At 45.0% G+C, this 26,984-nt stretch overlaps 1 protein-coding gene across 5 annotated transcripts in view; it reads right to left on the reverse strand.

Moving 5' to 3' along the window:
* Positions 1-26,984, reverse strand: part of ARHGEF6 (Rac/Cdc42 guanine nucleotide exchange factor 6) — a 102,234-nt gene that overhangs the window by 44,197 nt on the left and 31,053 nt on the right. For all 5 annotated transcript variants that reach the window (XM_007098485.2, XM_015544877.2, XM_042975157.1 and 2 more), the window contains 3 exons: positions 24,978-25,099; positions 23,417-23,618; positions 13,294-13,364 (listed from right to left, as the gene is read on the reverse strand). In XM_007098485.2, the coding sequence (XP_007098547.2) occupies positions 13,294-13,364; positions 23,417-23,618; positions 24,978-25,099 (395 nt within the window). The remainder of the gene's footprint in view (positions 1-13,293; positions 13,365-23,416; positions 23,619-24,977; positions 25,100-26,984) is intronic.

Here is a 26,984-nt window from a genome sequence, read left to right on the forward strand (position 1 = left end):
AAGACCTTTAGTGGACAAACATCTGAGGCCACGGTGAATTTTTAAGTAGAGTTAAACCTAGTCTTTCAAAAAAGGTAAAAGGTGCTGGGATGAACGATTCAAAGGGAAGAGGAAGCAGGAGTGTGAGGAATTTGGCAAGGGAAACAAAGCCTACCGGTGTTATGAATTAAAACCAAATTAAAATCCTCTGGGCAAAACAACCCACGTACGGTCCACCGTCTCTCTTGCCCCACCAGTGCTAGGGGCCCGGTCCATCCCCCAGCCTCTTCCGGGGGCAGCTCCAACCTTCCCTCCAAGCTCCTCGAGACACGCAAGCTAACATTTTCGTACCTTTTCTCTCCTACCTCCTGATTCATTCAACAAACATGTACCGAACGCCTACTCTGGGCCGAATGCCGCGCGGCCTGCCGGGAGCTTCCACTCCGTTCGCAGGGCCAGACAGCGTGAGGCGTTCTTAGCTGGGACGTGTACTCACAGGACAGTCCATGACGATCTGCCTTCGAAAGGCGGAGTGAGCGAGGCGAGCGGAGGCCCGGGCGACTGTGGGCGTTTGGGGGGACACAACCGGACTGGAGGGTGGTCGTCCGGGCTCTGCCCCCGGCTGACAGCCTGGCTACAGTTTTAAGGCTTCACCCGCCTCACCTCAGATTGTGACATTTCACCTACCTCAGGGACCATTGTGAAGAGGCACTGAGACACTGGACAGGTAGGTGCTAAGCGAGCAGGAGGCAGTCCCACCAACGTAAGGGGGCAAGAAAAGGTTTCTCCACGGCAGCGCTGTTGCCATTTCAGACCAGATAACTGTCCGCTGTGAGGGGACGCCCTGTGCGTTACAGCATGCCTAGCAGCATCCCTGGCCTCTACCCGAGAGATGCTAGACGCCACTAGCCACCCCCTGCTCCAGCCTGGCGATGACACACGGGTCCCGGCATTGTTCAGTGTCACCGAGGGACAATACTGGCCCTAGGTCAGAATCCCTGCTTTAGAGGGAAGCCGCCCACAGGGTGGCTTCTGAAGCGAGGACTGAGGTCACACGGCCTTCTCCTCAGCCACTTCTGTCTCCTTTCAGTTCCTGTCTTCCTCAGAAACCACTGTCGAAAGGTGTTAGTGGAAACAAATCCCGGGGCCTGGAGGTTCCACCGCTCCCTGGAATTAATCCAGTGACGGGCTGGCGATGCTTTCCTCCCCCCCATAGAAAGTTTAGGCACCCCAAAGGAAGTCAGCAACTACCCTGAGATGAACAAAAAAAGAAAACACAACGTAAAAACACTCACGGGATGCCCTTAAGGCAGACGATATGTAGCTATAAATGTCTCTATCGAAAAATAAGCAACAGGACTTCTGGTTTCTGGGCCAGCATTTAAGGAGCTTGGAAGTCATTACTCCAGCCTAACAATCAGCAGACTAGCTGAACTAACTGGGGGAAAAAAAAAAAAAAACAAAAACCTAACTCTTCTTCTCAGGGAATTGAGGTCACAGGGGACAATGCTACCCCCAGAACTGGAGAGACAGACAAGCGGACACAGAAAATCAAACCTTGCTGGAGCAGAAACCCATGAGCAGAGGCCTCTGCGGAACTCAGCAGCAGGGCAGGAGAATCCGAACTGTGACCGAATTGCTGGGGGGCTCAGCGTAGCCCAGTCTGAGAGTTGAAAACCCCAGGGGGCCCAGTCACGGGACAGCCCGCCCACCTTTTGTTTTACCTCCGCTAGCCACCAGGTTGTCTCAGTGAAGTGGGAGGAAAATCTCCGTCCTGCTTCAGAAGGGGGAAAGGAAGGGGAGCCATCTTGAAATACGCCACAGCATTCTGTTCATCCTAACAAGGTCTGCCCTCAAGAGAGAAACTATTTGACCAGAGCTTGATCTATCAGGTTTTTCGTCAGAGCCTAACCCACCTAGGGGAAAGGAAATACCCTATCCCAGTCCCTCTAGCCTTCCTGTCCCACCTAAGGGAGGAAAGCTGCTTGAGAAGCACTGGTGAAGTTCGTAATCCAGAGACATAAACTCACCAAAAGACTGAGACCTAATCACCGGGCTCCAGAATACTGCCCCTGCCCCCCCGTGCCATGCCACCGTATTACTAAAGACCTATTTACTGCAGTCCCTTTCAACTAGTACATCATGTTTGGCTCTCAACGAAAAGCAACAAGGCGTACTACAAGGCAAAAAACGCAGTTTGAAGACACAGAGAAAACATTAGAACCATGGTCAGATATGGCAGGAATGGTGGAATTAATGAGACTAGGACTTTAATATAACTATGTAACATGCTCTATGAAAGTAGACAACATACAAGAACAGATGGGAACTGTAAGCAGAATGAGAGAAATATTTAGAATAAAAATGAAACGGTAGAGGTCCAAAACACTCTAATAGAAATGAAGAATGCCTTTGGTGGGCTCATTAGTACACTGGCCCACTAAAAAAACAATCTCTGAGGGGCTCAGTCGGTTAAGCGTCTGACTTAGGCTCAGGTCATGATCTCACGGTTCGAGCCCCGTGTCGGGCACTGTGCTGACAGCTCGGAGCCTGGAGCCTGCTTCCGATTCTGTGTCTCCCTCTCTCTCTGCTCCTCCCTGCTCATGGTCTGTCTCTCTCTCAAAAATAAAAAAAAAATTTTTTTTAATTAAAAAAAGAGTCTCTGAACTTGTGGATATGTCAATACAAGATTTCAAAACTGAAAAGCAAACAGGAAAGAAAAAAAGACTAAAGAAAATGGAACAAGATACCAAAGATGACATATGTTTAATGAGGCTAGCAGGAGAAGACAAAGAGAAAGGGACAGAAGAAATACTTGAAACAACAATGACTGAGAATTTTTCCACATTGTTAAAAACACCAAACAACAGATCCAGGAAGCTCAGAAAACACCAAGCAGGCAGATCATATTTAAACTGCAGAAAAAAACAATGATAAAGAAAAGTCCTGAAAGAAGCCAGGGGGAAGGGTGGGGAGGGTTGGGAACAGCTTACCTAGAGAGGAGCTAAGATAAGAATTATATTCAACTTATCCTCAAAAACTATGCAAGTAAGAGAGGAGTGGAGAGAAATGTTTAAAGTGCTGAGAAAAAAAAAAATCTCCCCAACTTGGCATTCTGTACCTTGTGAAATTTTCCTTCAGAACTCAGGCATATAAAAATTGAGGGAATTTGTTGCCAGTAGACCTGCCTTGCAAGAAATGTTTCCCAAAAGGTTCTTCAGGAAGAAGGAAAATGCTATATAGGTCAGAGACCCAGATCTACATAAAGAAAGAAAGTACAAGAGAAGTAGTAAGTGAAGCATCTGACTATTTCAGCTCAGGTCACGATCCCAGGGTCATGGGATCAAGCCCCGCGTCAGTCACGCGCTGAGTGTGGAACTTGCCTGGGATTCTCTCTCCCTCTGCCCTTCTCCCCATCTCTCTCGCTTGCACGCTCTCTCTCTCTCTCTCTCTCTAAAATAAAAAAAATGAAATAAAATAAAAACTCGAATTTTTTGTATTCTTTTTTTTTTAATGTTTATTTATTTATTTTGAGGGGGAGGAGGGGACGGGAGAGAGGGAGAGAGAGAAGCCCAAGCAGGCTCTGTGCAGCCATCACACAGCCCTCCGTGGGACTCGAACCCACAAACCACGAGATCATGACCTGAGCTGAAACCAAGAGTGGGTCGCTTAACCGACCGAGCCACCCAGGTGCCCCATCTACTTTTTTTGTATTCTTAATTGATCTAACAGATAACAGTTTGTTCAAAATAGTAACAGGAATGGGGCGCCTGGGTGGCTCAGTCGGTTAAGCGGCCAACTTCGGCTCAGGTCATGATCTCGAGGTCCGTGAGTTCGGGCCCCGCGTCGGGCTCTGTGCTGACAGCTCAGAGCCTGGAGCCTGTTTCGGATTCTGTGTCTCCTTCTCTCTGACCCTCCCCCGTTCATGCTCTGTCTCTATCTGTCTCAAAAATAAATAAACGCTTAAAAAAATTTAAAAAAAATAGTAACAGAAACAATGTATTCAATTATATATGCTTATCTACAAGCATATATATGATACCTACGTATGTTTATGTATAAATGAAATGAACGACAGTAATGATGCCAGGGGTGGGAAGGAAGAATTAGGTATACTCTGTTATTATAAGGTGCTTGTGCTACCTGTGAAGCAGTATAGTGCTCTGTGACAATGGACCCGGATTCCTTCTAAATATATATTGCAAACTCTAGGTCGACCACCCAAAAAAGTAAAAAAAAAAAAAAAAAATCTATAAAAATACAAACTACCAAAACCAACTCACAAAAGAAATAGAAAATCCAGGAGCGCCTAGGTGGCTCAGTCTCTCGATTTAGGCTCAGGCCATGATCTCACAGTCACGAGATTAAGCCCCACATGGAGCTCCGTGCTAGGCGTGAGGCACGCTTAAGACTCTGTCTCCTTCTTCCTCTGCCCCTCCCCCGCCTCAAGAAAAAAAAAAGAAATAGAAAATCTGAATACATCTATAACAGGCAAAGCCATTGAATAAAGCATTCGAAACAATTCCCATCATTTAAAGCCCAGGATGAGATGGCCTTACTGGTCGGTTCTCCCAAAAGTTGAAAGAATTCATATCAATCCTTCACAAACTCTTATAATCTTAGAAAAGAACAAAGTACAGGGTACATTTCCCAATTCCAAAACACACTCCAAAACTACAGTGACAAGATAGTTTAGTACTGGCATAGGATAGATACATAAATCAACGGAGTAGTCCAGAAATGAACCCCTGGTCAACTGAGTTTTGACAAGTGTGCGAGACCTTTCAATAGGGAAAGAACAATCTTTTCAGCAAATGGTGCTGGGACCACTGGATGTCTACATGCCAAAGAATCTGCACTCCAACTTTATAACATATACAAAAATTAAGTCAAAATGGACTCAAGAGTTAAAACTACCAAACTCTTAGAAGAAAACAGAGGAGAAAATCTTCACGACTTCAGATTTGACACCAAAAGCACAAGCAACAAGAGAAAAAAAAAATACATAAATTGGAATTCATAAAAATTAAAAACTTATGTGTGTCAAAGGACATTATCGAGGACGTGAGAAGACAACCCACAGAATGGGAGAAATATTTACAAGTCGTATATCTGATAAGGATCTAGTATCCAGAATATATAAAGAACTCTTACAACTCAACAGTAAAAATAATTAATTAAAAGTTGGCTAAGGGGGCGCCTGGGTGGCTCAGTCGGTTAAGCTTCCGACTTCGACTCGGGTCATGATCTCACGGTTCGTGAGTTCGAGCCCCGCGTTGGGTTCTGTGCTGACAGCTCAGATTCTGGAACCTGCTTCAGATTCTGTGTCTCCCTCTCTCTCTGCCCTTACCCCGCTTGCACTCGGTCTCTCTATCTCTTAAAAAAATAAACAAACATTAAAAAAAAAAAAAGTTGGCTGAGGATTTGAATAGCCCTAGAGTTACCATATGACCCAGCAGTTCAATTACTAGAGAAATGAAAACCTATGTCCACACAAAAATTTGCACATGAATTTTCACAGAGCGTCATTAATAGTACCCAAAAAGTGGCAATAATCCGAAGGTCCATAAACTGGTGAATGTCTACACAAAACCTCGTGTGTCTATACAATGGAATATTAGCCGCAAAAAGGAAAGAAGCACTGATATATTCTACAACATGGATGAACCATGAAAATATTATTCTAAGTGAAAGAAGCCAGACACAAAGGAACAAATATTGTCAGCACAGAGCCCGTGCGGGACTTGAACTCACAAACCGTGAGATCACGACCCGAGCCAAAATCAAGCGTCGGACGCTTCCCCCACTGATCCACCCAGGCGCGCCCGTGCAAGTTTAAAACGGTGAGTCTTGTGGTATGGAAATTATACGGCCAAAAAAGCGATTTTAAAGACTCAAAGCACATATTTCTCATCTGTTAATGGAAACTCTTTCCGTTTTTTTCTCCCTGACCCCACGTCCTTACCCAGGATGGTCCTTCCAAACTCTAGTTTGTCCATCAGTGAAACTGCCTGCCCAGCTGGGCTGGGGTCGCCTGTGGTACCTCAGATAATCGCTTACATAAATGCGTTGCACTCATATTCATTTTGTATTCTTAGAAATGGGGAGAACTACACCAGAATTCAGCAGCACCGTCTTTTATAAGTAAGAGGGAAAACGTACGCAGACTGCTTCATTAACAAGATTTATTTGTCTACAGCATTTGTATCAAGGGTGGGAAAAGGCTGGTAGCGTGCCTTCCTGCTAATGTTCAGGAAGGGATGAAATCATCTAATCATCTCCTTTTGTTCACATTTTTCTAAAAAGACCGGGTCTGGATACGAGCCATCTCACATCCTCACCCTCCTTTCGAGCACTGTTGCCTAGAGCTGTGACACTACCCAAATCACCACGTCTGTTGAAAATAAGAAAAACAAAAGAAAAAAAAAATCAAACCGAATCCGCTCACCCATTGCCCGAAGGAACTTTTTAAATTAGAAACTGCAGGCGTTATTTACCTCGTAAAATGAGGTTTTCATTTTCTTTTTTTACTTTTTTTATCTTATTTTAGAGAGAGCGTGCACTCATGTGCCCGGGGGAGACAGGAAGAGAGAGAGAGAGAGAGGAGAGAGAGAGAGAGAGAGAGAGAGAGAGAGAGAGAGAGAGAGAATCTTAAGCAGGCTCTACGCTCGGAGTGGAGCCGGATGCGGGGCTCAATCCCATGACCCTGGGATCATGACCTGAGCCCCAGTCAAGAGTCGGATGCTCAATTGACGGTGCTCCACAGGCGCCCCATAAAATGTGATTCTTAACACAATTAAACAGCATTGTTTGAATCCGACTTCCCTCTCACCACTGAAACAGCGTTACTGTTTCAACGTCCTTCAAAACGCTATCATCTGGGGCTCCTTTACAAGAAATCAGTAGGATTTTGCAAGAAAGGTGCCAACTGTCCTGCTCCAGTGGCTTTATTTGCCAGGTGAGGCGGCGCACTTTCTAGAAGTCCCACTCTCGCTGGACCCACCAGCCTGGGACACGCAGAAGGCAAAGGTGAGGGAAGCAGGCGGATATCTCCCGCCGCCTTTCAGTGAGCAAAACTGAAACAAATTTCATAGCTAAACATTTCCTCCTTCAGAGCTAAACAGAAAACATATTTTAACTCTTATTGTTGAAAGTTTTGAGGGTGGCTGAATGCTGACTTTACAAAACTAAACTGACAGAGATGATCCACGATTCCTTCACTTAATAATGCAAAAAACAACAACAACAACAAAAACCCAATTGAACGGTAACATGTTAAATAGCGCTGCCCTGGCTGCGGTCTGACGAGCAGAAATGCTCATCAGGGTGGACACTTAGGATTCTTTCTCAAATTCATTTGAGCTTTTATTGCTTTCCTCAATCTCAAAAGACCAACTGATGAACTTCTGAGACTGGTTCTTTATTTTTCAGGCCACAGGGCATGTACTGTAAAGGGATAAAAAGGGAAGCAGACAGAGGAGGCTATGTGTTCCCAAACAGAAGGCCTCAGTGGTGAGTCAGAAAGCAAGGGGTTTGGCAAGCCAAACAGCAGCACAGTTTGATCGAGATGAAATCCATTCAAACTTACTAAAATAGACTGCATCCAGACATTGCCTTTGCCTCCCTGACTCTGTCTTCACAAGGGCGACGGAGTATTCTTTTGCTCAATTAACCTTTGACTAAATTCAGAGCGAGACAGATGGTAAGAAGCCATAGAAAAACAGGTGGCGGCCTTTTATGCCTCTATCCTGGGCTATTGATTTTCCAGTAAAATATATTTCCCACATTTCCTGGAAAGGCTTTAGAGTGAGTTCGTTTTTATAACTCTTCTTTTTTTTTTTTTCCAAAGGGAAAGAGTCATAGAATATGAAGAAATTATTTTAAGAGGCTAAAATGCATAAACAGCCGACCCTTGAACGACACAGCTTTGAACTGCGGGTCTGCTTACTGTAAATGTCTTTTCTGTTCCTTATGATATTTACATTTTTTTTTAAGTTTATTTATTTTTTAGGGAGAGACAGAGAGACGGAGTGTGAGCAGGGGAAGGGCAGAGAGAGAGAGGGAGACACAGAATCCCAAGCAGGCTCCAGGCTCCAAGCTGTCGGCCCAGAGCCCGACACAGGGCTCGGACTCCCGAACCGTGAGATCGTGACCTGAGCTGAAGTCGGACGCTTAACCGACTGAGCCACCCAGGAACCCCCTGTTCCTTATGATATTTTAAATAGCATTTTCTTTTCTCTAGCTAACTTCACTGTAAGAAGACAGGACGTAATACATATGACATACAAAATATGTGTTAATCAACTGTTCATGTTAGCGGTAAGGCTTCTGGTTAAGCTCTTGGGGAGTTAAGAGTTCTACGTGGATCTTCGACCGTGCAGGGGGTCAGCGCCCCTAACTCCCAAGTTGTTCAAGGGTCAACCGTATATGGATGAGTAAGACAGGAAATGGGTAGGTAAAAAAAAAAAAAAAAAAAAAGTACAGGGAATGTGGAGAAGGAATAAATGGGCAGATGTAGGGAGTAGTTCAGGCTGGTAGATAAAAAGGGGAAGGTGCACAGAGGATTTTGAGGGCAGTGAAAATACTCTGTGTGATACTATAATGATGGATACAGGCCATTATACATTCGTCCAGACCCACAGAACATACAACACCAAGAGGGAACCCCAATGTAAACGATGGACTTTGGGAGATCATGACGTGTCAGTGTAGACCCTTCGCTTGTCACAAGTGGTCACCGATTCTGGTGGGAGACGCTGTGAGCGGGTGAGGCTGTGCGTGTGTGCGGGTGGGAGGGGCACGTGAGAAATCTCTGTTCCTTCCGCTCGATTTTGCTGTGAACCCCAAACCGCTCTGTAAAATAAAGTCTTAAAAAAGAGGGGGGGGGCGGATAAGCGCTAAAAAGGTAGAGAAAACTCCGGGTGGGAGCAGGTGGGTAGAGAGATGAGTAAGAGGGAAAATGGGGTAAGCAGAAGGTGGGTGGTAAGAGCAGAAATTGCGGGAGGCTTCCTGGGATTTTTATGTGAGGTCACATGTTACACACTCCCCACCTTTCCCACTGCGTACGGGTTCTCCAAGGCATACCCTCTAGGCATCCGCCACAAGTTACAATGAAGTAGAAGAAAGTTAGGAGAAAAATAAATTGTGCTGGCCGCTACCGATTGTACCTTCCTGTTTGGAGGTAGGGAGAGATCATCTCTCCCTCTGCAGACGGATAGATGCTCGCGCCCAGAATCGAATGTTCGGATCACTGCGTGTGAATACAGCACTCCACCTTCCCGGGGGGCATTTTGACGGGCGAAGAAGACAGTGCAGTCCACTCTATGACCAGCAGGGAGGGATCGCGGGCGCGCCCACTCTTGCCCGGGGGGATGCGCCCATGTAGCCCCCCTGCCTGAATTCCCTTCCAGCTCTTCTCTGCTTAGCTAAGTCTCGACACGCTTGAATCCCGTCTTCCACTGAACCTTTCCCTTTACTGGTTCTCCAACTTCAGTTTAGTGAGCAGCAGAATCAGCCGTTTCCTGGGGCGCCTGGGTGGCTCAACCGGTTGGGCATCCGACTTCGGCTCAGGTCATGATCTCACGGTTCGTGGGTTCGAGCCCGGCGTCGGGCTCTGTGCCGACAGCTCGGAGCCTGCTTCGGATTCTGGGTCTCCCTCTCCCTCTGCCCCTCCCCCACTCATGCTCTGTCTCTGTCTGTCTGTCTCTCTCTCAAAAATAAATAAACATGAAAAAAAAGTACTGTTTCCTGAGATCTATGGCCAGAGATTCTGATATACAGCAAGTCCGGTATGGGGTCCGGACGTGTGCACTTTTAACAAGCTCCCCGGGGCCTTCTGAGGCAGGATCCCCCAACCACGTTTTGAGAAGCCCATCTTAGGATACTTTATAACTGCATCATTCTCTGCCACGTGGCTTCCTGTCACGTCTGTCCTACGTTCCCAGTGAGACAGACCATGGGCACGAAGAGCTAAGCGCTGCGCACAGATTCAGCCTGATCGCTAAGCCACATACATCCCTTTTCCTGTTCTTTGTTTTCTCAGTTTTACTGAGGCATAATTGACAAATAAAAAGTGTCTATGCTTGAGGTGTATAACTTGATATATTTTTGAAAGATTTTATTTTTCAGTGATCTCTACACCCGACAGGGGGCTCGAACCCACAACCCCGAGATCAAGAGTCACACGCTGCTCCGACTGAGCCAGCCAGGGGCCCCTGTAACTTGGGCTTTTGATATAGGTATGCAGTGTGCAGTGATCGCCACAGTCAAGCTAATTAACACCAGCCCCTCACATCGTTACCATTTTCCTTTGTTGTTGTTGTTCTTTATTTTTAAATGCCTCCTGGCACGTCACAGCAAGTTATGAAGGGCAGAGAAAGCCAACAAGCAGCATAAGATTATTAGAAAAACAATGGATAGAAAAATGGCATGATGTTTCTCACTAGTGAGAGAAGTTTAACAAACGGCAGTGAATTTTGAGAACGCGGAAGGAACCACGGTCAGGGGCAGCAAAAGCCTCCTCTGGGCTGCCACGGCCCTAAAGGATCCTGAGCACCTATTCCAAGCACCAGGCCAGGAGTGGGCAAGCCTCAGTTAGACACACTGAACGTGGCTCATGGCACATGCAGGTCTGGGCTGGGTACCCAAAGCCACTTTGGTCACACTGGAGAACTTGCATCAAGGCCCGGGTGGGGCAGAAATCAGCACACAGTCCCCTGGAAACTTGAAAAGGGGGAGACAAATCTACAGACTTGCAAATTCAAGGAGTCTCTATCCTGCCCAAATTGATCGGATGCGATTGGTTCATTTTACATGTCAACTTGACTAGGTCACAAGGTACCGAGCTTAACCATTATTTGGGTATGTCTGGGAGGGTGTCTGCAGATGGCATTGGTAGGTTGAGGAAAGCAGACTGCCCACCCCAGCGTGGCTGGGCATCATCCAATCTTTTGAGGGCCTGGAAAGAACAAAAAGGGAGAAGAAGGGAGAATTTGCTCCCTCTGCCTGACTTCTTGAGCCAAAAATATCAGTCTTTTCCTCCCTCAGACTAGAATTTACACCATTGGCTCTCCTGGCCCTCAGGCCTTTGGATAATTGAACTTCCAGGAATCCAGCTACAGGTCTTTATATGCCTTGCCAAAGTCCTACGTATAAGATGTTCACTGCAGAATTGTTTAGAGTAGTAAGGTACGAGAAGCCATGCACATGGCTTTCATATCTCAACTATTGTAAATAATGCTGCAATTAAACATAAGGGTACGTGTATCCCTTCGGATTAGTTCTTGTATTCTCTGGGTAAATACCCAGTAGTACAACTGCTGGATTGTAAAGTAGTTCTATTTTTAACTCTTTGAGTTAAACACACACACACACACACACACACACACACACACACCATTGGAAAATTATTCGGCCATAAAAAAGAATGAAAAGAATGAAATCGAGCCATTTGCAATGACACGGATGGAGCTAGAGAGCATAATGCTGAGAGAAACAAGTCAGTCAGAGAGAGACAAACGGCATACAATTGTATTCATCAAGAAACAAAACACATGAGCAAAGGGGAACAAAATAAAAGAGAGGAAAACCAAGAAACAGACTCTCAACCATAGAGAACAAACTGATGGTTACCAGAGGGGAGGTGGGGGGGGGGACAGTTAAATAGGTGATAGGAGGGCACTTGTTGTGATGAGCACGGCGTACTTTATGAAAGTGTAGAACCACTATAGCGCACACCTGAAACTAATATAACACTGTATGTTACGTAACGGGATTTTAAATACAAACTTAAAAAAATAAATAGAATCAGCAGAGGCAGAGACAGCTCCAAAGCCGTGTGATGGCATACTCCAGATGCAAAGAGAGAAGAAGCTACTACAACGTTTTCATCCACCATTTGACTGCATACTTTCTTTAAAAATTAAATCACAGTGGGGAGGGGGCGCCTAGGTGGCTCAGTCGGTTAAGCACCAGACTACGGCTCAGGTCATGATCTCACGGTTCGTGAGTTCGAGCCCTGCATCGGGCTCTGTGCTGATGGCTCGGAGCCTGGAGCCTGCTTCGGATTCTGTGTCTCCCCCTCTCTCTGCCCTTCCGCCGCTCATGCTCTGACTCTCCCTCTCAAAAATCAGTAAACATTAAAAAAAAGTTTTTTTAAATAAAAAAAAAGAAATGTAAGAAGAAAAATAGTGACAAGATTGTCCCCTATGATTATTGCCCATGTCCCCTATGAAGCTGCTTCTTGAGTTTTCATGCCCACGACCACTCATGTCATCATTATGGAGCAAACTCATGGAAGGGTGCAATTCTGACTTTTGGAACGCTACATATAGAGATGTTGAACAAGATTATCCATGTGCAAAATGAAAGGAGTATGCAGTCCAAATGCACATCCAATATTGGGTGAAAAGTGACACTAAGGAGCACCTGGGTGGCTCAATCGGTTAAGTGCCCGACTCTTGATCTCGGTTCAGGTCACGATCCCACAGTTCGTGAGAACTGTGCTGATGGCGCAGAGCCTGCTCGAGATTGTCTCTCTCTCTCTCTCTCTCTCTCTCTCTCTCTCTCTCTCCCTCTCTCTCTCTCTCTCTCAAAAGTGACACTATTTCAAACAAGAAAACTTAGAGCTTACAATGATTTGTCCTTTTCATTAGTGATTGGGCCGAGTCTGGAAAGGAGACATGAAGGAAAGCAGAGGGAAGATTAAGGAGAATAATACAATTTTTTTTTCTCAAATGGGAACTTATTTTGAGTACTGTATCTGTCTTATTTATAGCTAATATATTTTGACATGTCTGTGTTCAAGCCAGAGTCATTCCACGCCTCCTGCTGTGCCAGAGGGCAGTCTTCCCTCCGGGCTCTCCTCAAATACAAGGTTCATAATATTTTGGAGGACACCATAATGGATTGATTGATTCGAAAATAAAATCACAGTATGCGATCACTTAAAACTAATAGCATTAGGGGAATGTGGGAACTCACCTTCTTAATATCTGGTAAGGCTATATCTAACTGCTGGGTTTCCCCATCACGCCTACTTATGAACCAATTTCTCTTTTGGTGCCGTTTAACAGGCCTTGCTCCAAATCTTTGGGCTACCTTGGAATTTTTCAGTACGGTGGATGTAAAACTTCTAGACATCTGTAAGAGGCCTACCAGCAGAAGAGCTCCACGGTAGCACAGCTGACATTAGACCCTTGCGATACTTTACCCAGTCTCCTATGAGCGTCACCTCAACACATCAGTGGCTCAGCAAGTGAAAAGGTTCCATACAGAGAGTCAAGAAATTTTGTTAGTTCTGATCTGAACACTCACCACAGTATAATAGTTCTTGGTAAGTGGAGTAGTTTCGAATCCTTTGCCAGCCTTGGGGGAGAGGGGTCTCTCTGTGGAATAGACATTTAAATTATGTTAAGATCACACAGATCTAAGATGAACATTTTATAACTGAAGTCAACTCACATACTATAAATTTTGTCAAATGGAAGGATCAGTGGAAATGTACATTCCCCGACAAGTGACACTCTAATTTTACTAAACTCTAGATGGTCCAAGCTAGGGTTCTTGTCCAGACCCCTTCAATTTCCGAGAAGTTAAGGCCTAGCTAATGAATGGCAGGGCCAGACCAAGAACTTCACTCCATTCGGGCTCGTTTCTTTACTCCAGTCTGCCTCTCCACTCACCTCATTCAAAACAGATAAGCCAAATTAATGCTAACCAAATACACATATTTGTAACTTGTAAGTTACTATACAAGTATAGTATAGATATATATTATAACATAGGTAATAGCAGCCATCCTTTCTTGGGGCTCTCTACTGTGCCAAAAATAAAATAATCAGAATCTCTAACACACTGAAAACGAGCAGAAAATTCTTCTTTCTTTTATGTATCGTTTGAGTATCATGACATCGTGCTACAAAATGCTGCCTTTCTTTTACCAAGTTAATCTTACCTATTAAACTCATGACTAAGAGACATCCTAACCCATTCTTTCTTTAAAAAAAAAAAAACCACCTCAGGAAAATACAAGATGGTGATGATAAATGTTTAACAGTGTCACTAACACTATCGTTCCTCCCTCATTTTCTCCTTTGTTTCATTTTGTTTTACATTCCATTTTTATCTTGCTATATTATATGCTGCTTTAAACTCTTTCTGAAGTATAGTCAAGTATATATAAGTAACCAATTCATAAGATATCATCACACTTGATTTTTCTTTTTAAAAAATATTTTCTAGTTTTAAATCTATTACATCCCAACCCTAAAAAATGCAAATTATAGAGAAAACATAAAAACCAATGATTAGTCAGAGTTAACCATCATCAAAGTAACATTATAAAGCATGTCTTCTCACTCTTTTTATATATGTATTTGTGAACACACACACATACACACACACACACACACACACACACACACACAGAGGGATCTTTCTTACTTTACTTATGGTTTTGTAATTCTCCTAACAACCTTTTTAAACATTTCTTATTTATTTACTTATTTTTAAGTGTTTTCTATTTATTTTGACAGAGAGAGAGAAAGAGAGAGAGAGCCCCAAGCAGGCTCCGTGCCATCAGAGCAGAGCCCGATGTGGGGCTTGATCCCACCAACTGTGAGATCATGACCTGAGCTGAGATCAAGAGTCGGACGCTTAACCGACCGACCCACCCAGGTACCCCTTTAATCTTATGTTTTTATGTTAGCTCGAACCCCAGTGTGGGGCTCCAACTCATGACCCCAAGGTCAAGAGTCACATGCCCTACTGACTGAGCCAGCCAGGCGCTCCTCTGTAATTCTATCACATTATCACATGAATATTTTCTCATTTAACCTTGACTTTTAATTATTGTTATATTTAAAATATTATTATATTAAAATAATCCTTTTATTTATTTGGCACTTAATAGCTTTTCAGACATTTTATTTGAGCCTCACGACCCTAGCAGGCAGAGATGATTGCATTTTGCAGAGAAGGTCACTCAGGTCCAGGGAGGTGAAGTTAGTTACCTAAGGGCATGTATGTAGGACATGGCAGGGCCAAGACTGAAGCTCAGGTGTGCCTTGACAAGAGCCTGGGCTCCTAACCAATATGATGTCCAGAGGTAAATCTACCGAGAAGGGCTTGGTCAATGGCATTTGCAGTGATTCCTACTGGCGTTCAGAGAGGCCATCAGTTTGAGCTGGGATGCTCAGAGAAGACCTTGCTGGGCAGGAGGCACTCAATCTAGTCCTGGAGGGTGGTGAGAATTCCAACCAGGAGAGAAAACAGTAGAGAACTTTCTGGGCAGGGAAGATTCCAGAAGCACAGTTGTAGACATGGCAATGCTCAAGGCAGGACTGTTCCTGTGCCAATCAATTGTCCAGCTGGGCCTTGCTGGGTAGGGTGAAAACAAGGCAAAAAGGCAGCCCTCTGGGCCAACTGTGTCACGTCCGAATGATGACAAGTGGGGTACAGCCAGTTGCTGGAAGCTTCACGCCATTTCAAGATCCTCCTGGATCTACCTGGTGGCTTCACAAGATTGTAAGTGGCAGAGCCAGGACTTGAAATCAAGTATTGTACCAAGCCGGCTGTGCTTCCCAGGCACCACTGTTGGACTCTTAGACTTACTTGAAATTGACAGTTACCAAATTCTTTCAGTGTTTAGGAGGCCAGTTTCCTATAACGTAGTGATAATGGTTCTACTTAGAACTCATAGCCGAGAGCACCTGGGTGGCTCAGTCGGTTCAGTACCTGACTCTTGGTTTCAGCTCAGGTCATGATCTCCCAGTTCGTCAGTTCGAGCTCCACACTGGTCTCCGTGCTAATGGTGCGGAACCTACCTGGGATCCCCTCTCTCTCCCTCTATCTCTGCCCCTCCCCTGCTCGCTCGCTCTCAAAATCAATCAATCAATCAATCAATCAATTAACCTAAAAACAGTTTTTTCTAAAAGAACGCACAATCGTTTTGTGCGACTGTAACGTAAGCCAGTCTTGATAAAAATGAAACTTTCTAGAGATACCGGCAAGATAGGGTCAGCTTTCAAAAGCCAGGCTGAACGGGAGGGTAAACAGTAATGGAGAGCCTGCCAAGACGGAGAAGCAGGAAGGAAAGGCCACAGGAATGGGTGATTGCAATGGAAACAAAATGTTAACTATGCAGAGTAGGACGGAGAAACATGAACCGAAAAGAAAGGACTGGCTGCATGGAGGTTCCTGGGTGGCTGAACAGGATGCAAAAAAACAGCTGGTGCTTTAAATAAGATCAATACCATTGTCAAACCTCTAGCAGGATTGACAGAGGCCAAAAGAAGACACGAATTACCAATATCAGGAGTGAAACAGGGGCTGTCACTACCTATCAAAAAGATGACAGGGGCACCTGGGTGGCTCAGTCGGTTTACGACCCGACTCTTGATTTCAGCTCAGGGCATGATCCCTGAGTCATGGGATCGAGCCCCGGCGGGCTCTAGGCTGCTCATGGAGCCTGCTTAAGATTCTCCTTCTCTCTCTCTCTCTCTCTCTGCCCCTCTCCCCTACTCGCACTCTCTTTAAACAAAAAAAAAAAGATGATAAAGCAATACTCTGAGCAACTCTACACATATTAACTTGATAATTAGATGTGAAACGAACCAAGTCTTTGGAAAATAAAAACTACCATAACTCACCCAGTATGAACTAGACCATTTGAACAGACTTATAACTATTAGGTAAATTGAATTTCTAAACTTGAAACTCCAGAAAAAGAAATCTCCAGGCCTATATGGTTTCACTGGAGCATGCTATCACACGTTTAAGGAAGAAGCAATACCAATTCTTCACAATCTCTTAGAGAAAATAAGAGGAGGGATAACCTTCCAACTCATTTTATGAAGTCACTATCACACAGACACCAAAGCCAGACAAAGATAGTATAAAAAAATGACAACTGCAGACCAATAGCCCTCATGAATATAGATGCAAAAAACCTTAACAAAATATTAGCAAATAAAATTCCGCAACATTTTTAAAGCATTGTAGACCATGGAATCCATCCCCATGGATGCCAGGTTGGTTAAACATTCAAAAATCAATCAATGCAACCCACAATATTAACAGTCTACAAAGAAAAATCGCATGATAATACCCATCAGTGCAGAAAAAGCACCTGAGAAAACTCAACAATCCCTCAAGGGGAAGAAACTCCCACCTCCTATCCCCCCCGAAATAGGAATAAAGTGGAACTCCTTCAACTCAATACAGAGTATCTACCAAACACCTGCAGCTGGCGTAGACATACATGGCACAAGATGTAAGGCTGAGCGTGGTCCCCCTGAGATCAGGAACAAGGCAAGGTGGTCTCTCTCACCACCTCTTATTCAATTCAGTTCAGCTCAATTCAATTCAATTCAAATCAACTCAATCACTGACATCAACCAACGGTCATGAAGAATTCAAATGGGTTACTTGGCATAAGATAACTCCAACAACAGCACTATCCCACAGATAAAGCCATAAGAGACCCTCCTAATCCTGATATAAAGAGCCTTTTCCAATTAACGCTTGGTTCTTCCCCGCCCCCCCCCCCCCCCCCCCCCCCCCCCCGCTGCTGTACAGATTCCTATTGCCTGTTGGTGGTGATGGGACAAAAAGAAATCTAGTGACAATGGGTTTCTCTGGATATGAAACGTCTATGTGACATACCCAGGGGATTACAACAGGAAGTCTAAATATAAAGCTCAATCTTACTTTTGGTTTACAATCAGCAGGAAGAGTCATTTCTTAAGCTGCCTTAATACAAATTTAATTAGCCAGCCACCTCATCTCCTCATCTGATAACTATATTTACCTGCTGATAAAAAGTCTTAGAAGGATTTAATGACCCTTTAATGGAACCAGTTGCAGAAAACAGAATTTGCTTAAAATATCTGTTCTGATCATACTTGCTTCAATACTTCCTTGGCATGGACATTTTGCCAGGAAAATTTTAATGCAAAGTCCTTAGCTTTTCTCTAAGACAAAAACGAAAAAAAGATACAATTTATGGTGTTACTGATGTATTGGCAGGAATTTTTTTTCATGCATAAATAACATGTTAATTTACAGGTCACCACTGATTTTTAAATAAAGGACTGAAAATTGTTACCAATGGCTAATTTTCTTATTTATAATGTATCTGACTCAAACAAAGGAGCAAAGGCCCTTAATATATCCTCTGATGCTTATATAATGCCTAATTGATTCATACATATATTTTTCATGAAACAAAATCTTTGAGAAAATGTTTTTGTTCAAAAGGGTTTATTTTTCTCGTGCAACAAGAAAACGAGAGGTACGCAAGCAGGACTGGGAACAATGGCTCCATAATGTCACCACCGTCCAGGTCCCATCATTCTTGGTGAGAGGCCTTTATTATCACGGTCACCAAATCCTACCCTACCTTCAGCCTCAATCTCATGTTGAAAGGAGTCTCGTGTGTACGTGTGCGTGCACGAGATACTCAAACATTCTACTTCCTCACTTCCTACGGTAGTAGACTGGTGGCTTCACAGGTCCTCTGAAACCAGTCTCCTCCTGATGGGGGGGGAAGAAGCTGTCCCCAGGGCCTTGACCATAATTATCTTCTAGACAAAAGTTACAGTGGAATCTCAAATTTAACATGTCACTCCCCAAGGGCAACTTTACCAGAGCACAAAGCGCTCCTGTCCATAGCAGGCTCAAGGGAAGAAAAGCGGGCACAGCCCTCCCACGGCACCAAAATCTGCAGGGTGGGGGTTTGCACAGGGCCAGGGTTGCTTTGTTCCGTTTTGAAGACAATACAGAGGCACATGGAATACCAGCCTGAATGAGAAGTACCCCAGGCTACCACGAATGAAGGTCAGAATCACCGACTATTCAAGTGACCTCAGCGTTACCCACTTGACCCAAGAGTAAATGGAGATCACAGGAGTTCTTGACTTCCATGCCTGATTCAGCCTCCCAAACGACCCAAGAGTTTGTGTGGCCGTGGGGTTTAAAACTCTAAATGGATGGTTTCATTTCAACGAAAGACGCATTTAATCTAGGAGTCATTTTTTTCAAACTCCTTACAGACAAATCTTCCCTAAGCTTATACATCACTATGAACTTCACGAAAAGAAATAAAACATTGCGGGGCGCCTGGGTGGCTCAGTCGGGTAAGCATCCGACTTTGGCTCAGGTCATGATCTCGCGGTTCGTGAGTTCGAGCCCCGTGTCGGGCTCTGTGTTGATAGTTCGGAGCCCGGAGCCTGCTTCAGATTCTGTGTCTCCCCTTCTCTCTGACCCTCCCATGCTCACGCTCTGTCTCTCTGTCTCTCAATAAGTAAACATTAAAAAAAAAATTTTTTTTTTAAAGAAAGAAAATGTTGACAGGTGTATTTTCTACACCAAACATAAAATAGCACAACACTGAACTTAACGTGTCCCTCGGCAGCATCCTAAATAGGTTCCGGCCAACTTGCCACCCTGTGGAGGCAGCGAGAGGTGGTGTGGGCAAGAATTCGGGTCAACAAAGACTCACTACCTCCTTCCCAACAAGACATTTTCATGACACCGAACTGATCTCCACCACCCCAAGCTCCCTCTGCTCAGTCCTACCACAGATCCTCTGTGGCTTTGGTCCTCCCTGACCAATCACTATGGCTTGGATTGTCCTCCCCTCTCATCTGGACCTATCCACAGCCTACATGTCTCAAGCCCTACCTCCTCCACGAAGCCACTTCCAACCTCTCCAGCCACAGCACACTCTCCGTCCGCTGATAATCTGCTATGTATTTTTACGCTTTATCATCTACCACTTTACGGCGTCAGTTGTCAGTTTCGTCTCCGGCTATTAGCTCTGCCCCGGACTCCAAATCAATAATGACAGCTACCTGCTGGAAATCTTCAGAACGATGACTCTCTGGTGCCTCCACTCAACATGTCCAAAGCAACTCATCATCTTCAGTGAGATCTCCCCGTCACTAGACTATAAACATGAGGACAAAACTCATGTCTTAGGTTTCTCTGCCTCACCAGTGCCGGGACAGAGCCTGATATCCCAGTCATGGCAAAGAAACCTTCGCCGGCTGGCTGGGTGCATGACTCCACATGCCCTTAAGGAGCTCACCCTCAAGCTGGACCCCTAGACTTGGAATTATCTTCACCTCCTCCCTTCTGCTCATCACAAATCATCAGCAAATTTTCCTGATTGTTTTTTAACAGTATCTACTGCATCCGCCCACTTTTTCCGCTCCACTATCACAAAAGCAGCCCGCACGGCTCTCTGGATTGCCAAGATCTCAGCAAGAGTCTCTACTGGCTTCCCCACATCCTCGTTGGTTACCCCTACCACTTCTCTGCCATCCAGCCCCCACTTGACCACTAGAAACAGCTTTCGAAACCACATACTGTCCCCTACTATCCCCTGCTTTGTGTTGACACCCTTCTTCATATAGCTCCAGCCGAAGCCCCACTCCTCTTTACGTGCCTCACCCTCAACCCAAATCACCCTACCACCCACTCCACATCTTCCTACCTCCATGCTTTAACTTACTAATGCCCTCTAACCTTCTACCTGTCAGAAGCGTCTTTTCATCCTTCAAGGCCCGATTCAAGTGCTCCCCCCTCCCGCCGAGGTTATTGTTCATAGAATCTTTTTTTTTTTTTTTTGCCTGCACCAATAGCATCTTGTCTAGACTTAGAGCTTTGTCTGCGTTACTTATCCCGTGCTACCCTGTTACAGTTGTCTATGTACACACCTATCTTGACCACTAGACTGTAAGGTCATTAGAGGCAGGGTCCCCGAGGACAGACTATTATAGCCCCACCACCACTACTACCAAGTATCTAACTGATGCTCAGTGAACAAGCTGAACAGAATATAATGACCTGCCCCACGGTATCCATTCATTTTACAGATACTTAGAGAGCCTAAACAAAACAGAACATCTCTGCCCTCATGGTGCTTACATTCTCATGGGAATATACAGATGGTAAGTGAAGTAAATAAGCACACGTACACTATGTTAGGTGGAGAGAAATGGTTAACAAAAAATGGTTAACAAAAAATAGAGCAGGGAAGGGGGAGAGGGGCAATGGGGATAGGGTTCAATTTTCTTGGGTGACCAGGGAAGGCCCTACTGCAAAGCGGACAAGTAAGCAGAGACCTGAAGGAGGTGAGGGAACCAGGCATGTTAAACATGTCCCTGGTATACATCCAGGGAGCGTCCTAGGCAGAGGATCAGTAAGTGAGGTAGGTGCCCGTTTGGCACAGGAAACCGGGAGCCAGTGTGGCTGAAGTGGAATGAGTGAGGGGGAGAAAGGTCAGAGAGGAGGTCAGAGGGGCAACAGGAAGCTGAATCCTGGAGGACCTTGTAGGCTAGTGAGATGACCTTGGCTTTTACTCTTTTTGAGATGGGGAGCCATTACCCAAGTTCCATTTTGAAAGAATCACTCTGGCTGCTGAGTTTAAATTCGGTTTAATTTAAGTAGCAGGCTTCCTGGCCCCAGCTGTCCAGACCTATCCTTGATGGCTGGGTAAGACGCTTCAAAGGGTTACCTAGGTGCTCAAATCAGAGCCAGAGATTGCCACGTGAGTCCTTAACTGAGCTCCAAACCAAAGAGAGTATAGAACAAACCCTAAGGGAAGGGTCCAAAGCCCAGAACAAACAGCCCAGGGCAGTCCACAATGCAGCAGCCAGACTGTGCTACAAGGCATCTCAGCGAGGGACATGATGATGAAGGCATGCTGTCTGTCCACTTCCGGTGTCCTCTCGACAATGCTTGGACAATGCCTTGGGGAATCCCCAGGCAAGGCGGCAAGACCTGTGGCTTTCGATCTGGGGGATGAAGACACTGAATCAACGAACAAAGCTAGAGTGAACCTGGAAAGGTAGAGACCGTAACAACCAGACCAAAGCAACTGAAAGATGTAGCGAGGGGTAAAAATCAGCTGTGAGAATCATCAAAACCAAGGAAATTCCAAGAAGGCCTGTGAAAATATTTCAGGGATCAACAGAAACATCTCAATTCCCAGTAATAAAGAAAAAGCTAAGGGGCACCTGGTTGGCTCTGTCGGTAGAGCATGCAAGTCTTGACCTTGGGGTTGTAAGTTCGTGCCCAATGTTGGGTGTAGACATTACTCAAAAATAAAATCTTCTAAAAAATGCTAAGAAGTCTACACATACATATATAACTATAAATCTTTTAGTAAACATTTATTCCATTAAGGGAGGTGCCCCCTGCCTTAAACCAACACACGACACAGAAAAGCGTGCAAGCCAAACTTTCTCTTAAATGCGCTCGGGAAAAGCTCCTAAGAGGGGTTATCTGGGGGAGGATGCAAAGGAGAGAGGAATTTGTATCGCCTATATTATACATCTTTGTAATTTTTTAATTTATTTACAATGAGCCTATGATTATATTAGCCGATAGTATTACTCTTGAGTCATTAAAAAAGCAACGAAGACGTCTACAAAAGAAAAAGCGCACTGAGCAGCTAACCACTCAAAGGAGCCCTTGGGTAAATATTTTGGGGAAGTGAAGAGATATAACAATGTGAATAACCGAACACTACTTTATCTGTATTGTGACATATTTTTATATATCAGGGTTTTTTTGGTGATATAGGCAGGGCCTCCTTGCTTAAATAACAAAAGGCAAGGAAGTGACCTAAGAAAGTTCTAGAAAGACTACTGAAGAATTCTTAGATTTCATTCTCCCGATATTATTACAAAAGAGGATAAGCAGTTAGCAGTACGTAAGAGTTAAGGGCAATTTTATTCAGAATCAAAGCAGCCAGACGGCTTCCTGCAGCCCTATGATTGTTATTTCTCGAACACATGTCTGAGGCATTTAGACTTAGGTCTGCTTAAAGAGCTTAGGGCTAAAAAAAGGAAGTTAGCACATGGCCTCTCTTATTATTCTTTTCTACCATGGTGATTCTTAGAGTGGCAGGAAGGGGACATAGTTAAGGTGGAACAGTTGTCTGAGCTTTGAATTCTTTAGCTTTTTTAGGTTTTTGCTGTCTTGATGTAATCGAAATGCAACTTCGTTTCAAAATATCGAATCACCGATTTTTCCTAGTTCCCTCCTACCCCAATTGTCGGCTTATAAATGCAAATACAAACAGTGTCTGTTGACCAATTAAAACTACAAGATTGTCAGTAGGGGGGCGCCTGGATGGCTCAGTCGGTTAAGCGTCCTACTTCGGCTCCGGTCATGATCTCATGGTTTGTGAGTTCGAGCCCCGCATCAGGCTCTGTGCTGACAGCTCCGAGCCTGGAGCCTGCTTCGGATTCTGTGTCTCCCTCTCTCTCTGCCCCTACCCCACTCACGCTCTGTCTCTCTCTCTCTCTCTCTCTCTCTCAAAACTGAATAAACGGTAAAAAAAAAAAAAAAAAAAAAAAGATTGTCAGTAGGAATACAAGAGAGTACATGAGTCACGTTCCAAAAGGCTTTTGAAAGATCCACTTACCACTGGACTTAATTTCTCGGACATAATTACTAGGGAACCAGCCTGTTCTGCCATTTAATGTGCCTTCCCACCAGCCTCCTTCTTCAACTCTGGTGACATAAATGATGTCCCCTTTACAAACTGACAGTTCATCTTCATTAGTCTGCTTAAAGTTGAATCTTGCCTTTACTATCAACTGGTGGCCTCCATTTTCCATCATCTCCTAGGGAAATAAAAGCCACACCAGATTAAGCACCCATCTACATGGGGCAGGGGCACAAATGACATGAATTGAGGCAAATAACGTGGGATGCGCAAGGACGGAACCCCAGGTCCACAGCCGTCTTGAGTCTTTAACTTAGGAGTGGGGCTGGGGTGGGGGAGGGTAATAAACGGCGCAGAAGTGCATGCAACCTTTTGTGTTTACGAGAATGTGTATTTTGAAGGGGGCCATAGCTTTCATTCCCCTCTCCCCTCGCCAATTGCCTAAAGATACTTGCTAAATGCGCCAGGAAACAAAGTAGAGTGATAAACTATTCCACCCTGCCTCTCCCCAACACCCAGACACGGTCTTACATAATTATAGGGCCAAGATTAAGTACTAATCTACACATAAAATCTGCCTCCCACCTCTCAATGGCTAAGAATATCTTAAATTGGCTGATTTAGTCATATGCAAACATCAAATATCCCGTAGATACCTAAGGCGGAGTTGTTAACCTGTCACGGGCCCCTTTGAGAAGCTGATGCGCACAGGGATCTTTACCTAAACCACCCGCAAGTTCCCGCACAGGAGGTCTGCACACAATTTGAGAGGGTCCAAGGGGGCGCGGAGGAACCGTAGTGTTCATCAGCTCCCCAACGGGAGCCGGGAGCCGTGATCTCAAAAGGTAAAGCGTAGTGTTCATCAGCTCCCCAAAGGGAGCCGTGATCTCAAAAGGTTAAGCGCTTTGGAAGTAATTAAAGTGCTTTGGAAGTAATAGCTCCTGATGGCTTAAAGCAAGTGGGTGGCTTTTGACGAGGAATAAAGGTCTCCAAAGAGCCAGCCGAGGATGAGGCGGTTCCTCCCAAATAAAAGCTCCTATTAAGACCAAATGCAGAGCTAACTGGGCTACCCCACGAGGGGAGTTCATCATCACAGGCTCAATAGGAAGGCACAGAGAAAAAGCAAATGACAGTAACGATGATGATGGCAAGTAATGCATATTGATTGTCGGTTATGTGCCAGGCACTATCTAGTTCTCCTAATAAGCCAGAGGTAGAGGAAATGCCAGCAAGCTGCCATCAGGAAGCCGTTCTAACGACTTCCATTTGCACGGCATTCTCCGCTAAACGAGTCACTAGGTCCCAGGAAGGGAAAGAACTCTGGGACTTCGGCCCCGATTTTCTGACCCTCTGCCCCACATGCCTTTGATGCGCGCCAGCGGGCCAGCCCGAACTGGCGCTGGGTTTAAAGTAGTTTCACCGGCGACGCCCCAAACGCACAGGACGGCTATCTCGCCACACGGGGAGATGAAACCAGGATATCGATTTCATCTGACAGACTGTGAAACAGGCAAGGGGAATTGGCTTCTATACTTACCACTGCCTTTGACTGCCTCTGCAGCCCTGGAGCTGTGCTAACAACTGCTCCCTGTGGGCTTGTCTGAGAACTATTAGCACTAAGAGAAGAGGAACGTCCACATGGTCTTTCTGATAGCTGATCTGTGAAAAGAGGAAAAGGCAAGATAAAGGGAGCCACTCATGTCAGAAGCACGTCTAGAACATAACACAATCTTTCACGGGACATTAGCACGGGCGCCCTGGCCGTAATCCTCACGGTTACCATTCGGAACGTGCCAAGTGAATTTCCTCCCCCCGCCTCCCATTTTGGTGGCCAACTTCTTCATAGTCTTACTGGCCATCGCTGTCCAGTAGAATGAAAAACAGCGACAGAGCCACATTTTCTCTTAACCCATTTCCCTACGACTCTCCCCTCTTGAACCGGTTGAGACAGTACGCCCTGTTATCCAAGGCAGAACTATATTGGGTACCAAACAGCTGTTTGTGGCTCTTATTACTTTGAAATATTTCAAACTTCTCTCTTTGTGTTTTGGCCCTTAACTGGGTGGTTCTTGTCTTCCTCATATGCGGTAACATGTGTAGCGTATGTAATGTAAATTCTCACAGAAACTGGGGGTGCGGCGGTGGCGGGGGGCGGTGGGCGAGGCGAAGGAGAATCGGAGACAGAGTGTGTCTGGGAAAGATGCGATCTTCAAAAATTACACTCGAGAATCTTCTCTTCCTTGAAACCTTGTGAAATTCGATCAGACCAGCGCTGAGCTGGGTGTTTTCCGTATGCTGGCTTCTCGACAAATTCAAATGAGGGCTTTTTTCCTCTCCGTTTATTTTTAAAAGACATAAACTGCAAAAGTCTAAAGCCCAAACATTCCCTAGGCGACAAGCTCAGTATCCAAGTAATTTCCTTGATGCTGTGGGTTTTAACTTTCACCTCCTTGTATTTTATAAATATCCGCGGCAAGGGAAGAGACTATAAAACTTGCTAGCAGAGTTTGGCAAAGGAACGTATAATTTGGATGGCATAATGCTAGAATGATACGATCCTCCCTGCCTAGCACTGGCTAGTTGTCATATGTCTTAAATATAGTTACTCGAATTAGCTGTACTTCTGCTATACGCCTTTGCAATAGCTCAAAAGCCTCCTTTTTTTTTTCCCAAATAGCAAAAGAACAACTCTAGAGAAGTATTTTTACATTTATTGCTATTATGTACAGCTCTTTTCACTAAAACTATAATTACTTGATAGCTTCCTAGATGCTCCATTCTATTTGGCACTCGACTATATTGTCTGCTCTCGTGCGCTAATTGTTTCACGTGGGTACGTTGAGTCTCCCTAAATAGATGGTAATTTTCTCAGGGGCGGGGACCGTATCTTACACTTCCTTTGTAGCACCTGGCGGTGCTGGGCACACAGCCTGTGGACTCTCCAACAGTCTGAGCACCAAGACCTATGTTTGGGGGGCGGTCAGTCCGATGTGGGTTTGAACCCCAGCTCTGCCACTTACTTCCCGGTTGGGCAACTGTGGGCCAGACTCCCCTTATCTGTAATACGGACCTAATAATAATACCTACCCCCAGGGTCATTTCAAAGAGGAGACCACCGATGATTCTTAGAATTGCTTAGACCCATGGTGAGGGCTCAGTGCATCTCAACTATGCTTATTCCCACCCAGCTGTACGAAAGATGCTGTCTCACAGGAGTAAGGTTATACTCCAAGGCTATGGGGCGTTTTCTTCACATTTGCTAGGATTTATAGTTAATGCCTCCAATGTGGTGGGTATTAAACATTTAAATAAAAAATATTCCTTTCACTCACTACGACCCTGAGGTTTCGTTTCCAGTGCAAGGTCACTGACAACTTCTTTTTTCTTTTTAAAGTATGTGGATTTCTTTTTTTTTTTTAATGTTTATTTGATTTATTTTTTGAGAGAGAGATTGACAGAGTGTGAGCAGGGGAGAGGCAGAGAGACAGAGGGAGACACAGAATCCGAAACAGGCTCCAGGCTCTGAGCTATCAGCACAGAGCCC

This window comes from Panthera tigris, chromosome X (genome assembly GCF_018350195.1).
Source record: "Panthera tigris isolate Pti1 chromosome X, P.tigris_Pti1_mat1.1, whole genome shotgun sequence".
Taxonomy (NCBI): Eukaryota; Metazoa; Chordata; class Mammalia; order Carnivora; family Felidae; genus Panthera; species Panthera tigris.